The sequence below is a fragment of the Cardiocondyla obscurior genome, linkage group LG23, assembly GCF_019399895.1.
Source record: "Cardiocondyla obscurior isolate alpha-2009 linkage group LG23, Cobs3.1, whole genome shotgun sequence".
Lineage (NCBI taxonomy): Eukaryota > Metazoa > Arthropoda > Insecta > Hymenoptera > Formicidae > Cardiocondyla > Cardiocondyla obscurior.
Window position 1 is genome coordinate 661,269 of NC_091886.1, and position 16,624 is coordinate 677,892.

Below are 16,624 nucleotides of genomic sequence, written 5' to 3' on the forward strand. Positions count from 1 at the left end.
TTTTATGGTGGAAACGATAAAAGAAACCATAAAACAATTTTTCTTGTTTATTTTTTTAAATATTAAGAATTTTAAAAAATGTTTTTAGATTTTGTTTTAAATGTTTTGAAAACAGACGGACATCAATATCGGGAGAGCATCGTTTTCGGAAGTTTATCTTTAATTTTTTTTACATTTTATATTTTAGTTTCCATGTCCAGAATGTGATAAAGAATACACACTTGAACAGAATTTAAAAAGGCATATAAAATCGGCCCATACAAATTTTAAAATTAATTGTGAGTACAAGCGTATGAATTTTCAAAAATTCAAGACAATTAATTATTTTAATTAATTAATTTATTAATTTATTTATTTATTTATTTTTTTATTTATTATTTTACTTTATTTTATTTTTATTTAATTTATTTATTAAGTAGTTGATCAAATTTATGTTTTAAACCATCTGATAAATAGAAGAATAGAGGGAAAGAAGGGGAAGCTAGTAATAGCTTTCATTGATATGAAGGCAGCCTTCGATTCTGTGGACAGAAGAAAATTGATGGAAGCAATAAGAAATAGGGGGATAAGAGAGGGGTTGGTAAAAAAGTGCGAAGAGATAATGGAAGAGACGAGTAGCAAAGTTAGAGTAAAAAAAGAGGAAGGGAGAAAATTTTGGACAGTGAGAGGGGTGAGGCAGGGATGTCCGCTGAGCCCGAGTTTATTCACGATCCTGCTGGCAGACTTGGACGAGGAATTGAAAAAGGGTGGATGGGGCGGAACTAAGATAAAAGGCAGGAGGGTGTACTCGCTGGCATACGCGGATGACATTGCATTGATTGCAGAAACGGAAGCAGGAATAAAGGGAATGTTGAAGACATTAGAGAAATATGTGGAACAAAAAGGATTGGAGGTAAATGTGGATAAGACAAAGGTGATGAGGTGCCGAAAAGGAGGAGGGAAATGGAAAAGGGTAAAGTGGGTGTGGAAGGGTAAAGAAATAGAAGAGGTTAAAAGATTTAATTATTTGGGTTATGTGGTGACAAGGAATGGAGATCAGAAAGAGCACGTGAAGGAAAAAGTAAAGAAAGCAGCAAGGGTGATGGGACAAATATGGAATATTGGTAAAAAGAAATTTGGAAAAGATTGGGGCAGAAGACTATGGCTGTTTGACAGGCTTGTATGGACAGTAATGAGCTATGGGGTGGAGATATGGGGAGGAAGGAAAGGGAAGAAATTGAAATGGTACATGAGAGGTATTTAAGATGGATAATGGGGGTAAGTAGAAGTGTGCCGGGGTATATAATGAGAGAGGAATTTCAGTGGGAAAAGTTGTCTGGGAAAGCGGGAATGAGGGCTTGTAAATATGAGAAAAGATTGAAAAAAGGAAGAGGGGGGGTTTTGGCAAGAGCATGCTGGGAAGAAATGAAGGAGAGAGCGAGGGAAGGAAAAACAAGTGGGAAATGGGAAAAAGAAAGGGAGGAATTCTTTGAAAGATTGGGGTGGACGCTGGAGAGGATAGAAGAAAGAAGAGAAGAAGAGGGAATGAGAGGTGAAGAGATAGTGGTAAAAGATAAAGAATTGCAAAGAAAAGAGAGATGGGAAAAAATAAGAATGGGGAAATGTAATAAGGATTATGGAAAAATAAAGGAGGAAGGAGTACCGGAATATTTAAAGAAGGGATGGAAGGAGGAGAAATGGCAAAGGGTGGGAAGGTTTAGAGTGGGGGATGATATGAGGGGAAATAAATACTGGGAGGAAATAGAAAAAAAAAAGTGCAGGATGTGTTTGGATAAGGAGGAAACGTGGAAACATGTTTGGGAGGAGTGTGTAAACTGGGGGGACGGGAGGAGTTGGAAGGAGGCAGTTGGAGATGTATTTTGGAGGGGAGGGAAATGGGGAATAATGGTTAAGAATACGGGAAAGGGTAAGGGAAAGAATGGGAGAGAATGGAAGAATGAATGAGGCAGATTATGAAGATGTAAAAGCGTCGGAAGCGGGGGTCCATGAGAATGAATGAGAAATAGAATAAGAGAATGATTTCTGGCGGTGTGAGCGTAAGAACGTATGGGTATCTCTCTCTCTCTCTCTCGTGTGCTAAGCGGCGTTTAGAGAAAGTAAGAAAAGCGAAAAGTAGGAAATAAATTATTTGCAGGAAAGAACAAGAAAGAAGAGGAATTAAAAAAAGATGGAAGATTGATAAGAAAGATTAGGGTAGAAATACGAAAGCGTTTAGGAAATAAGACGAGGTTTTTGTTGTTTGTCTTTTCAGGATAAAGGAAGTAAGAAAGAAATGTAAAAGAAGACAGAAGAGTGTAAAGTTGATAGATGAAAAAGGAAAAGAAGAAGAAGAAAAAAATAAAGATAAGAAAATGTTGTAAGGCGAGGACGAATAGATGAAATGGATAAAAAGCGTAAAATGATAGAAGGAAATAGTGGCGATAAAGGTAGACAGTAGTGAGGGGAAGGTAGTGGAAAAAAGTAAAAGAGTAAAAAGAGTTGGCGGAGTTAAAATGTAAGAAAGAAATGTTGAATGTAAGATGTCTATAATGAATTGTTATTGTTATGGGTATGGTTAAGTTTAAGTTTATAAAGATTTAAAGATGTAAGGAGACGAAAGTCCGAAAATGTACCTCGAAAGAGTAATAAACATTATTATATACATTGTAAAAGAATATTTTTTTACAATAATATACGAATAACTTAATACAAGAAAAAAATGTTTAACATCAGTAAAATATTTTCTTATTGTAAGTAAATATTACCTATAACTAGAATAAAATTACTTCAAGAAAATAAGCGATTACTAAAAACCTGTAAATATTTTTTCAAATTTTGTTAACAGTAATTTACTTTAAGATTTTATTTTTTTATATTAAATTAGCAGTGATAGACTTTGAAATTTTACTTTTTTATATTAAGATAACAGTAACTCACTTTAAGACTTAATTTTTTTATAGTAAATAAATAGTAGTTAACTTTGAGGTTTTATTTTTTTATATTAAGATAACAGTAATTCACTTTAAGACTTAATTGTTTTTTATTAAATTAATAGTAATTACCTTTGACATTTTACTTTTTTATATTAAGATAACAGCAATTAACTTTGAGACTTTATTTTTTTTATTACAAAGTAATTTACGGTTACTTTACATAAATTTACTACTTTTGTGAAATATAACATTATATGGATTGCAGTAAAATATTTTTTTAATAAGAAAAAATTTACTAAGAAGTATGTAGGATTTACTAAGGAGTTTATTTACTTGCCGGAAGTAATTAAAATTATTTTTAATATATTATAATTTTAAGTTATTTAATCATTTTAAACAATTATACAAAACATTATGTTATTATTAATAATAAAATATACTTATATATTTTACATATACATATAAACTTTATATAAACTTATAATACTAATCAATAATTTTAATTAGAACTAGTTTTTATTAATAACTATAATTTAATAATTATACAAAACGTAATGTCTTTTATCCGATATAAATTTCACAGCACAAGTTTCAAAATGTGTAATATCTTTTTGACATATAAAAGATAAACTTAAAGTTTCTACAACTTCTATGGCACTTAAGTGTTCAGAAAAAATAATATTCTTTAATCTAATATATAAAAAAAAATGCAGCGTTTGTCTTTGCATTAATTATAATATACTTAATTTTTCCATATAAAATAGAAGAAATATTAACGGTGCTGCTTATCACTAAAAAATAGCCAATGTTATAATATGTTCCACTGACTTCCACTGACTTTACACAATCGAAATTAGAAATATCATAAGGTACATCTTTCTTTAATTGTTCGTAATTTGATAAAAAGAACTTTACAAATTATATTTAAAAAAAAACTCGATTTTTAAATCCTTTTTTACATACAAATCTATAGCAAAGACGTAACTGTTTTTTAAAAGCTAATGTAAATGAACTATTCTGACGAGAACTTGTAATTTTTGCATTAAATTTAGCAATTTTATGTTTTGCTTCAAAGCGGATACACGATAAATTTCGTAAAGGTCCATATTTTTTTTATTATACGAAGATAGTGTGAAACGACCGTAATTCCTTGGGCCGCGAATATCGGGCCAGCGGAGTGTCCGAATGAGCTCGCCGGGATAACAGGATTCGCGATAGAATTGTTAGGTCCGTAAATGCAACGAAACGTGAATGAACAATTAATTGGATGTTTATTCAATTAAAAAATAAAAGACAAATATGACGAACGCGTGATTAAGACGTCGCCGGAACGAACAATAGTATACATGAATTAGAAATATTACGGTAACGCGGTATTCGGAATGTCTATGCGCCGGATCGATACGGCGGTTATCGATACGCGGATCTTCGGCGGGCGGGCCGTTACAATCTTTTCGGCAACTGCCTAGATAACGCCCTAACGGATCACGGGGCTAGCGGCGCGAATATTCCCCGTCGGCACGGGCCTGGACGGGGCCTGAACGATGTACGCGGCGCGGGACGCGGTAGCCGTAATGGATCGTAGATCGCGACGCGAATGCGGTTTTTGGAATAGCTGAGGAAGGAGCACCTGTCCGTTGTTGCAGTAGCCGAGAGTGCTCGGTCGAGACGGAGATCTCTCCACCCCGGGTGTGTGCAACGGTGCGAAAGGAGATGCGCCTTGGCAATACGATCGTAGATCCGGGATCGAGATCACTCAAAGGAGGCGAAGTGCGCTTCACCCCGCGAGCCGGTCGTACGGATCGAATATCGCTTTTGGCTTTGGAAGACTGCTATGCTGGCAAGCGTCAGGAGTGCCTGACCGAGGCGGAGTGCACTCTACCCCGTTGTTCTGCTTGCACTAGGAGTCGGTCGGTCCGGATGTTTGCTGTGAGGCGAACGGAACGAGAACGGTGCGCGGTTTTTCCGAATTCGCCTTTTTATGTGGAAAAGACGACGGCCGGGGGTATCCCGGCACGTGGCGCTTGCCGCGGTATTACGCGGTACCGAACGCGGCGTGTTCGCTCGGCTGAACTCGGGGCCGTTCGGGTAAGTCCGTTCCGCGGGATTTTGCGCGTACATGTCACTTGTAATACTCGTCGTACCGATGATCGGTTTCTTCTGGAGCGCCCCGCGCTCCCCATCCTGGCCGAAAAGTTGGTCGTCTTGGCCTCAGGTGGGTCTTAGCCGGGAACTGTGCTTTTTCCCGGGGGCATCGTTACACTATCAGATCGGGTTTGATACAATTATCCAATCCACTAATGAGATATGGGTAAACATCGCTCTTTTCGACTTTTATATGAATGGAAGTCGATACATTTGTAAATGCCGTTTCTCGCCTGATAAAATGTTCTTGACGCGAACTGCAGAAAACTTTGTCGCGATCTTACGTCGCTTTAAATAATTATTTTTAATAATTCTTGACAACAGCAATGTCATTCGGCATTAAATAGATTATAATAAATCAGTGAGCGATTTCTTGAGAGGGTTATTAATTTATTTATCGTTTATTTAGTTATTAAGCATCGAAAATTGATGGAAGAAGACAAATCGATCTTTTTGTATATGAACACTTTGCATGGTCGTTTATTATTCATACGAGTGAGCCGCGATTTTTGAGGCATTAGAAATTCATGGACGGAACAGCTGTATATTCACCTTGCCTATACCTAGCCTCAATCATTGATCGAGTGTCGGCCATCTAAAAACACGCGTATGGATTGTCCGGATCGTGACGTACGAAAGTTTTTTTCCCCCCACAAATTCCATCGATTGCTAAAATAACACACGTGTGCGTTTTGCCTTGTGATTAAAATAATTCACGGCTTCGAATTAAAAATAAAATTAATATAAGTAATTTAAAGTTAAAGCGGTATAGCTGGCTTTACTCCGAGATTCCGAAGTATGCTCTTTAATTTAAAACGACGGAAAGAAAAATTGTGTATAAATACATTTTAGTAACGTTGCATAAATTAAAATAATACAAATCGATGCGTTAGAATCGCACGGATAATAGGAAGCCGAGAGGAGAATAAAGTGACGTTCAGGAGCGATTTCTATGCATCGGTATCTTCTAAGGTTCTAAGCGGACAACGTTACAAATTAGCAGATAATCAATTAGCTCGAACTTCCGGTGTGCCTGAGCAAACAAATGACAGAACTCGTAACGCGGCTCGTAAAATTTTTTGGTAATTAGAGACTGCTGGAGGCGCAGGGCGGGGTCAGGACCAGGCCTAACATCGTTTCTTCGGGTAGACGGCGTACACCGCCGTGAACGGGATCGTGTACAAAAACGGCGTAGAGTAAGTTTAATTCCGCCGCGAGGCGGCAAAACCTAGGCAGGTCCCCGAGCGGATCTGCATATAGATGGGCTCATCCCGCGTAATAGAGACATAAAAATGAAAAAATTTCCCGTAGAGTTTCCAAGTTTTTCTTCCGAAACTTAACCTTTTCTCGACTTTCTCGGAACTCCGTCGGTCTCGCGAGAAGTGCATGTTCCGAGATATTCAGGATTAAGACATTGCTTTATAATAAAAAGATTAAAGCTCTTAGTCATAACAGCGTTGCATTGACCAGCCGGATCATTGTCATAACGCATCCGGGACAGCTCATATAATTATCAAAACTTATATTAAAATACGTGCGTTATCTCGCTTAGCAACGGGATTGTCCTTTCGGAAAGGCCCAAGTACAAGGTTCTTCTTTGTCAAAAGACAAAAGAACTAGACATCCTGGTCTGATCGCGCGGCCGATCAAGTTAGTCTACCGCTAGCACTCATCATAAGCGCATCGCAGCATCGCTAATTACCTCCAACATTTATAATAACAGAATTGCCTCTTTCTCGCATAAAACCACTGTAATAGAAAATCCGCCGTGATTTTGTGCATTTCACTTTAAATCCGCAGAGATTTATAGTTACTTGTAAAGCATAATAAATAATTCATTGCCATAACGCTTAAAAGCAAAATTATTAAATATCTACCGCATGCAAACGTGAACAGAGACGCTGCGTGATTTCTTTCCAGATGCTACCCAGATCGAATGATATAGCGTTGTTACTCGTGAGATCGTTCTTATCACGAACAATAGACAGAGAATTTAATACATCGTTATCATTTATAATTATCCCGCCGACGCTTAGCAATTCCACACGCTGCGGCGTATTTCGTAGAATTGGATTACTGCGAACGGAAAAGATACTTCCTTGCTCTTTTTCCCGAGTCAAATTGTTAAACGAAGTGGGTTAGTCGATTCATAAGTCATGCGCGTGTATTATAATAAGTTTAAAAATACAGCGAGAAAGTAGCAAGCGCGCGGTAAGTTAAATACACTACGGGGCAGTCGCCGTTGAACCGTTTTGAGATATTTCAAGCTCGTCTCGGCGTTCAAAGGCAGCGCGAATTGGCTCGCCGTGGGTAGGAAAAAAATTTTAATTTTGAAATTTATCGCAGGGAACGTGGAAGCCACTTTGTAATTAACGCCAGGCCAATAACTGCGAATTAATGACGACTTATTATCGCGCACGCGTCCACGCGTCGCAGAATACGCGGAAGGACCCGGCAGAAAATCGTCGAATCCCGCCAATTTGCCGGGGCCAGGTCTTTTCACACTCGACAGCGGGTTACCTCGCTGCGGACATTTCCGTCGTCGGGATCACACGCAATACACCGATCATGGTAGTAATGTTTGATCGCCGGCGCTACAATCCGAGGAACCCGGTCGCGTCCTGCGTCGCTCTGAGACACATCGGCACGTTCGGGCTATCATTAGCTCGCATCTGCCGCGCGGTTGCGAGAGCTAAGATATAAAAAAAGACTGTAATTACCGGCTTAAACGACGTATATTCCTTCATTCTTACGTCTTTGTTTCCGTGGCCGCGGGTTCATCGTATCATCGTTAAAATGATCCTCCGCGGCCGGACTGGGTCGAAAGTGCCCATTTAGAGCCTCGAGGCTTTAGGTGGGTTTTCAACCGTTTTCTCTTACCCCGCGCGGACGCGCGCTGTCTCATTTTCGAAGAAACAGAATATGGGTGGATGTCACGAGCCATTAATTTCTCGACAAAACAATCCAATCAATTCTCGATTAAAAAAAACATTCGGTGCCCGATCAAAAAACGCACAGACGTTTGTTGCCGCTCGTCAATGTTCGCGCACGGTTTTAAACGAACGCGTCTGCAACGTTGGAGTTCCATTCTTGGATTTTGAAATTTTTTTTTTCTCGAGGCGGTCGTATTAAATTTCTATAAAACTGCCGCGGCAAAATTGTCGCAAGAACCGACGGGGTCGTAGCAGGTGCAAAATGCTTTTGCCGTTGGAAAGACAAATGAGCGTGTGGCCGGAGGCCACGAACTAACTAACATTCAGACCCCGCGCCGCAACCACCATCGTTCGCCCAAAGATTTCGCGCGGTCACCGAGTATTTCCGAATTAACTCGGGCCGACCAACCGCCCGCGGCGTGTAGCGCGGACCGCCGTAGCTGGTGACACGGGCCGACCGGCCGCCCGTACCGCGCACCGCCACAGACCGCTCGAGAGAGGGCTTTCCTCACTCTCGGGCCATCGGGTATATAAGCCGGTCCAAACGCGAGAGAAGTACCTTTTTCTCGCTAGAGAGCACTCCAGCAACCGATCCTCCAGGACTAGGGCGTTCCCAAGCCTACCTCGACCGGGCTCACCCGGTTCTCGTAACCGATACCGCTACCGCCGAGACTCGGGCGCTCCCGAGCCTTTCCTCGACCGGGCTCTCCCGGCCGCTGATACTTCGACACCGTTGCCTCCAGGACTCGGGCGCTACCGAGCCTTCCTTCGACCGGGCTCTGCCGGCCGCTAATACCCCGACACCAAGACTCGGGCGCTCCCGAGCCTCTCCTCGACCGGGCTCACCCGGCCTTCAAGTCCGCTGCCTCCAAGACTCGGGCGCTCCTGAGAGTAGGGAACAGTGATGGGAATTTTAGCTCCGAGCAACATCGATGTTGCTGGAGTGGGGGACCACGCACACACGCCGACGTTCTGTCAGTGAGCGCGCCTCGCTCGGCCACACTCGGCCTCGCTCGGCTTGCAGAAGACAGATATATATATGTTCCGTCTTCTTTGCACCGAGGCAGCTACAAGTCGTAGCCTACGTCGGCCTACGAGCCTACGACTACGATGAGTGCACACATCGCGCGATGCAGCCCGCGAATCGCGGGCACTAAGATACATGTTTCTTTGCAGGTTGTATATTAGAATACGATGTGATCTTCCGCACTACTCAGGAAGTGCAACTTACAGTGCGTTAGGTTTTTTAACGTACGTATGATATAGCTACCGGCGAAGGTCCACGTGGACCTTCGCCGATAGCTATATCATACCATATTTTTAATATCTTTACCATTTCTAAATTGTCCAACACGCAAAGTGTCCGACAAATTTAATATTAAATTGTTAATAAATTACTGTCCAATTCCTCCCTGCGCTCCTCTTGCTGTAGATCCTTTTCCCGTCCCCGCGCTCCACTCATTGCCCCAAAAATTAAAACTCGCATGTCAGCAAAAATCATACGCACCGACCATTTTTATTACGCACCGACCATGTTTACGCATCCGAGAATCCGCGCATTGTCACCGAAAATTGGATAAAAAAATTTAAAAAATATAAAATTTTGCTCACCAATTAGTTGGGCCGCTTTCTTTTCACTGACGGCAGGTCGTCGTCGATAAAGGCGAAGCGCCTCGTATGGCCACACAAATGTAGACGTTTGTCTACAATGTGCGCCCCGTCGTCGCCAACTCTCGGTGTTCTATCGACGACAACCTCGTCGACTTTTCGCGTTCGGACGTATTCACGCAGCCGGTCGCCCTGATAGACGTCTAGCAACGCGATGTTATTTTTTTTGTGCGTGTTGCACCACAAACCACCGGAACTAAAAACGTTTTTCGCACCTATCTCGCGGTTAAAAATGTGATGGATAATCGAGTTGCAATTATCCATCTCGCGATACGTTTCGTTCACGACTGGCAGCTACGAGCTCGTCGCATAATCGTGATGCATAAAAAATGCTTATGCGAAAAGAATGCATTTTTTTTAATGCGCATTTGATGGCGAGACTACACTCAGGTGACGAGACCATAATACCGAGAAATTAAAATGCAAACGTAGCAAGATCAGGAGACGGTAGAAATTTTATTTTATTAAGAACAGTGGCGCATACATTCAGCAAAGATAATAAAATAAACAAAATTTTTTAATATTACTTTATTACATATTTTATATATTTACATTTAAACACTATTCACAGAAAAGATAAAATATCATTTTACTACATTTTTTAACGCTGTATTTATTAAGAAAAGTACATAAGAATGAAATTTTTTAATAATCATTAATATATTTTATATGCTAAAGACAAGAGCTAACAGTTCACAATAAATTGGTTTCTATCAAATAAATTGCTAGCACGTATTGCATCTACAACATTAGATTGGTTCTTCACAGCTGAAGCGATGTTTGCGAATTGTGCATACTTGACATCAATTTGATTGAGAACTGCAGTCATTCTATCAAAAGTTAATGTGATGCAGTCATCGAGAGTAAGCATCCTGTGATACGTTGATTCAGTCATTAATATATGCACTTTGTTGGATTCCAATCGCAGAAGATTTAAATTATTCATGGTATAGAGTCGTGCTGATACTGAACCGAGTTGTACAAAATCTTCAGGATTTCTGAATTTATTATAAAGAAGATTCAGAATGTTTTCCTGGTATTCACAAAGAGACTTCCAAGCTTCGAGACATAATACAATTTCATGTCCTCGATTGTCCCCGATAGCGATTTCAACATAACTTTGCGGGCCAACGTTCACACCAATTTCCAGATATTTATAACTGGTGGCTGTAAGTGCATAACGTCTGCTTAACAAGCGTGTAGCGCGCTGTTTGGTTGAGGTGCTGTAAAAAGTTTTTATATAAAAATTGAAAAAATTTTGTGCAAAATTAATACTCACACATTATTTGAATATGATGTCGATGATGATGTGCTAGCTACAGCTGGAACGTAGAAGTCCATTTTGTATGCAGTGTCTTCAGCGTGAACGAATACGACTAATGCTGTAGTTTAATTTTGGCTTCGAATTTATACACATGCCCCCACTATAATTGCTATCATTATTAATATAAAATGCATTAATCAGCAAGATTGATTTTATCGACAATGTGCTTTCTATGTATTATATGCAACACATATTGGACATATATAGCATGGAAATATTGTATACGTTGGAAGTCTGCAATTGGTGCATGATCTTCCACATAATGCACCGAAAATATCTATTTCATGTTTGACAATAGATTGCATTGTTTCACCATCATTTAAATTAATCATGCATGATGCACATAGCACAGTATTTCCAATTAACGAGCAATAATAAAAAGTTATCATACAATATCTGGTTTGCCCATTAAGTGCGCGAATTCGCGGTGAATTTAATGTCACACATATGCGATCTTCGAGATCCTCACTTTGATTACTCACATAGTCATTGTCATCAGACAATGTGGAATTATCATCGTCGTCAGATAAATCTAAGTCCATTAATACATTTTGGCCTCCGTCTTGTTCTTCTTCTTCATCAGATAAGTCCATAATTACGTTTAAGTCAACCATTTTTCATATAAAAATATTTTTTAATTGCGGCTTACGTTTAAGTGAACAATTAATATACATATATGCGTGAAAAAACTCGGTGGTTTTTATATTAGCTATACATCGCCGGTGGGTGGGATTATAATTTTGTAAGAACAGCGGCGGCAGCGAATAAGCGCTAAAAGTCGCATGCGTAAAAGCCCAATAAGATTATTTTACTGTAGTGAGATCAGTGGATATGTATAAAATATGCAAATTATACCTTTATAAGTTCAAAGCACTGTACGAGAAGAATGAAGGTGATGTATCAGATGACAAATGTTTGCTAATCCATTGTAAGCGCTAAAACGTTGCATATGCAATTTGCAAAAGCTAATAAGTTCAATGCACTGTGAGAGAAGAATAAAAGAGATGCATTCGATGAATAAAATGGTAACTGGATCTATCATATAATACCACACATAGTGGTAATTTGATAACTCATTTGCGAAATTAATAAGTTCGATGCACTGAGAGAAGAATAAAAGTGATGCATCCAGTGAATAAAATGGTAATTTGATCGATTGCATGTAAATGGTAACTTGATCAATCATTTCGTAGAAATTATAAGTTTGACGAACTCCATGATCTCTGAAATCAGCATATTCTCATTTCGTAGAAATTATAAGTTTAATGAACTCCGCGATCTTTGAAATCAGCACATTTGTTTGATGCACTGCAAGATTCTCAGAATATATAAGATGAATGTAAAATTATGCATTTGGTGAAAAACGAGAAATTTTAATGTGCCATAAAAATGGTGACAAATGTTTAAAAATATAAACTTAGCAGTTACGTGAAACAATTAAAATAAAAATATCGTTGTGAATGTGTAGTAATATGTAATTGCCACAATGAAATCATTGAACTTGCTAAAATGTAAACTCAGCATTTTTATTACGTGATGCAGTGAAACAACGTATAAAAGTATGGGCGAGTGCATGAGTTTAATCATTAGTCATACATAAATCTTGGGAGTAATAATGGATCAGTTAGAGCAAGAGCTAGTGGCACAAGCAGATCAACTAAATTCAAGTAATGAATTTTGCGTATGGCAGCAACAATGTGAGGAATATATTGAGTCGCTGGAAGAACAAAATCGAAATAAACGCCCAAGATTATCCATCAGCGCTCAAAATTCAATTGTTGCGCGTATTGCCCGTATTGAAAGTTTAATAGATTTAACGCAGCGGCGTTTTGTTCACGAAGGTGCTGGATATAATTCATGTAAGGCGGGACTTCGATGGTGTAAGATTGACACTGCTTTTAAAAGTCGCATATTAACTGGTGCAGTAGTCAATTCAAAATATATTGAACCTCAACAGTTTCTTGAAGATGCTCGAGACATTGTGCTCGAACATGTGCAAAATGTTATGCGTGAACATCGTAATGTGAAAATAAATACTGTGTTCAATGGTGAATTTGTAGCAGGTGCAAAAACCTCAAATAAATGTGTATGTACGAGAAATTGTGAACTCTTTCAAACAAGTAATTTACAAGAATGGTATAACTCACATGTCATTGAGCCCATTCTTGCATCTTTAGATGAGTTTCAAGAACGTGATAGCGGTTGGGCATTATCACGCATACAAAATTTAATCGTAAATGTAAATAAATACAATCCATTGCATGCTGGGTGTTATATTAAATTACCTCGAGAAATTGAAAAGAAACGAGCAATAATCAATGTGAAATCTACAGATAATGCTTGTTTTGCATGGGCAGTTGTGGCCGCTCTATATCCAGCTAACGCGCATACTGAACGATTAACATCGTATCCGCATTATACAACAGTATTAAATCTTCAAGGTATTGAATTTCCAGTAACTTTAAAACAAATAAAAAAATTTGAGAACTTAAATAATATTTCAATTAATGTATATGGTATTGAAAATAAGCAAATTTTACCATTACAACTCGCTGATAAAAAAAGGGAGAGGCATATACATTTGTTATATACACAAGAATGCAATGCTATTGGACATTTTTCTCTGATAAAAAATTTATCTCGCCTCATCAGTTCACAGCTAAGCAAGACGAACAACAAAAAATACTTTTGCGACCGGTAAATATCATCATAATTTTATGTTATAACATTTTACATTATTTAATGGTATATTAATATACTTTATTATTTTTAGATGTCTGCACTATTTTGGTACCAATGAAAGATTGGAAACCCACAGTGTGGACTGTGGAAAAATTAATAATTGTGCAATTATACTACCAAGTGAAGATGACAAATGGCTAAGTTTTAGTAATTATAACAGGAAGGAACGGATGCCATTTGTTGTATACGCCGATCTCGAATATACTCTGGAAAAGATGAATGTTAATCCCACAACATCTACATATGCGCAGAATCATCATAAGGTATTTAGTATAGGATACTATGTATGCTGTTCATATGACGACTCTTTATCAATGTATCGATTTCATCGTGATAATAACTGTGCCACATGGTGGTTTGCTGAAGAACTTAGAAATTTAGCCCACAATGTAAAGATGATTTTATCTAATCCTAAACCAATGATAGGTTTTACGCAGGACAAGCGAGAAGAATTTAAAAAAGCTAAACATTGTCACATATGTGAAAAGCCGTTTGCAATCGATGATACGCGAGTGCGTGATCACTGTCATTTAACCGGTCGATACAGAGGACCTGCACATCAAGATTGTAATATAAATTATATGGATTCAAATTGTATTCCCATAGTTTTCCACAATTTATCAGGTTATGATGCACATTTTATTATTAAAGAAATAGCTACAGCTTATGAGGAAAGTGTAGAGTTACTTCCTATCACAAAAGAAAAATATATATCGTTTACAAAAAATGTTAAAAGCACTAATGATGATAGAAATGATTGCATAAAATTACGATTTATTGACTCATTCAAGTTTTTAAATACCAGTTTAGAAAAATTAGCTTCTTTTCTAGGTAAAGATGAATTAAGAGTGTCGCGGCGCTAATTTTCTAATTTAATTAATGAAAATTTTGATTTGCTTACACGTAAAGGTATCTTCCCCTATGAATACATTGATTCCGTTGAAAAGTTGGAAGATTCATATTTACCACCGCGAGAATCGTTTTATAGTTCATTGACAGATGAAATAGTATCTGAGAGTGATTATGCACACGCTGTTGATATCTGGCAGCGGTTTTCAATTAAAACGCTTGGCGAGTATAGTGATTTATATTTAAAAACCGATGTTTTGTTGTTGGCTGATATATTTGAGAATTTTAGAGACAGCTGTATATCGAGTTATAAACTTGATCCAGCGTATTATTACACTCTACCAGGTTTTACGTGGGATGCGATGTTAAAACATACAGATATTAAATTCGAACTTCTTACTGATGTTGACATGGTTATGTTCATTGAGCGTGGTATACGTGGGGGCTTAAGCCAATGCTCTAGTAGATATGCTTGCGCCAATAATAAATATATGCAATCACATGATTCAACGAAACCATCAACGTATTTGATGTATTATGATATTAATAATTTATATGGGTGGGCGATGTGTCAACCACTACCATATGCTGAATTTCAATGGGTTGACAACACTTCCACTTTCAATGTGATGGACGTTCCATTAGATTCGTCAGATGGTTACATTCTCGAGGTTGATTTAGAGTATCCGCAACATTTGCATGATGCGCACATTGACTTACCGTTCTGCCCAACGCGTGATAAGCCGCCTGGCAAGCGTCAGGACAAGCTCCTAGCAACCTTGTGCAATAAGAAACATTACATCATTCATTATCGCAACTTGCAGCAATGTGCTCGTCACGGTCTTCGCATTACAAAAATACATCGCGTATTACAATTCAAGCAATCTCCGTGGCTTAAGGCGTATATAGAACTAAATACAAAATTTAGAACGATTGCTAAAAATGACTTTGAAAAAAATTTATACAAATTAATGAACAATGCAGTATTTGGCAAAACCGTGGAAAATGTTCGTAATCGTGTTGACGTTAGGCTTATAACACATTGGGAAGGTAGATTTGGTGCCGAGGCAATGATTTCAAAACCAAATTTTCACAGTCGCAGTGTCTTTGCTGAGAATCTGGTTGCGATTGAAATGCGCAAACTTAAGGTAAAATTTAACAAACCAATCTACGTCGGCATGTGTATTCTCGACATATCTAAAACATGTTTATATGAATTTCACCATGAGTATATGCGACCGTTATATCACGACCAATGTAAAATTATGTACACTGATACAGATAGTCTCATATATCACATTGAGTGTGAAGACGTTTACGAAAATATGAAACGCGACATTAATAAATTTGATACGAGTGATTATACATCTGACAATGTTTATGGTCTTCCACTTGTCAATAAAAAAGTACCAGGTTTAATGAAAGATGAAAACAATGGTGCGATTATGATGGAATTTGTTAGACTTACAAGGAGAGTCCACGCTCAACAAAACACCGATTTTCTTCAAACTTGCAGGGTTTGAAGATTGGTGTTCCTAGAGATACTAGGTAAAGCCATTCGACGCACTACTCAAAAATAAGAGAGAAAAGTTAGTTTAAATATTTCGTATGTCTATAAGTACAGAACAGTAACACTCAGCGTGGCAGAGCGGGCGAGGTGTATAAGGCTGAATTCCCGTTATGTATTTTTTTTTTTTTTTTTTTCACATTTTGGTATAAAATTTAACAATTATTATCTTATTATTATCTTATTTTATTATTACATTATTATATAAAAGAAAAATAAAAATAACGCAAGATTATATTTTTACAAAGTTATTTATTTTAGTAATCATATATATAAAAACAATATTATTAATTTTTAACATCGCATATCCCTGGGTGGTATTTGTCATAAAAACATTCGAAACAAAAATTTTTTATGATAAATAAAAGTTTTATTATAAAAGTTTTTATGATAAATACCACCCAGGGATATGCGATGTTAAGAATTAATAATATTGTTTTTATGTATATATGATTACTAAAATAAATAACTTTGTAAAAAAATA

General features: G+C 37.8%; 3 protein-coding genes across 3 annotated transcripts; all 3 read left to right on the plus strand.

Moving 5' to 3' along the window:
• The first annotated feature begins 1,251 nt into the window (after nucleotides 1–1,251).
• Nucleotides 1,252–2,360, plus strand: LOC139111379 (golgin subfamily A member 6-like protein 22). The gene is made up of 2 exons (XM_070671636.1): nucleotides 1,252–1,694; nucleotides 2,252–2,360. The coding sequence occupies exons 1-2, from the start codon at nucleotides 1,252–1,254 to the stop codon at nucleotides 2,358–2,360; spliced, it is 552 nt and encodes a 183-aa protein (XP_070527737.1).
• Nucleotides 2,361–10,860: 8,500 nt separating this feature from the next.
• LOC139111268 (uncharacterized) lies at nucleotides 10,861–14,502 on the plus strand. The gene has a single exon (XM_070671409.1). The coding sequence runs from the start codon at nucleotides 12,598–12,600 to the stop codon at nucleotides 13,681–13,683; it is 1,086 nt and encodes a 361-aa protein (XP_070527510.1). The 5' UTR covers nucleotides 10,861–12,597; the 3' UTR covers nucleotides 13,684–14,502.
• On the plus strand, nucleotides 13,895–16,096 carry LOC139111380 (uncharacterized). Its single transcript, XM_070671637.1, has 2 exons — nucleotides 13,895–14,555; nucleotides 14,634–16,096. The coding sequence occupies exons 1-2, from the start codon at nucleotides 13,895–13,897 to the stop codon at nucleotides 16,094–16,096; spliced, it is 2,124 nt and encodes a 707-aa protein (XP_070527738.1).
• The last annotated feature ends 528 nt before the right edge of the window (nucleotides 16,097–16,624 follow it).

Bases quoted from the DNA above. Each gene is read 5' to 3' on its own strand.
- LOC139111268 (XM_070671409.1), top strand. From the start codon at position 12,598: ATGGATCAGTTAGAGCAAGAGCTAGTGGCACAAGCAGATCAACTAAAT.
- LOC139111380 (XM_070671637.1), top strand. From the start codon at position 13,895: ATGCCATTTGTTGTATACGCCGATCTCGAATATACTCTGGAAAAGATG. The intron at 14,556-14,633 runs GTAAAGATGAAT...TTACACGTAAAG, and splicing joins AAAATTAGCTTCTTTTCTAG to GTATCTTCCCCTATGAATAC.
- LOC139111379 (XM_070671636.1), top strand. From the start codon at position 1,252: ATGGGGGTAAGTAGAAGTGTGCCGGGGTATATAATGAGAGAGGAATTT. The intron at 1,695-2,251 runs GTTTAGAGTGGG...TTGTCTTTTCAG, and splicing joins AAATGGCAAAGGGTGGGAAG to GATAAAGGAAGTAAGAAAGA.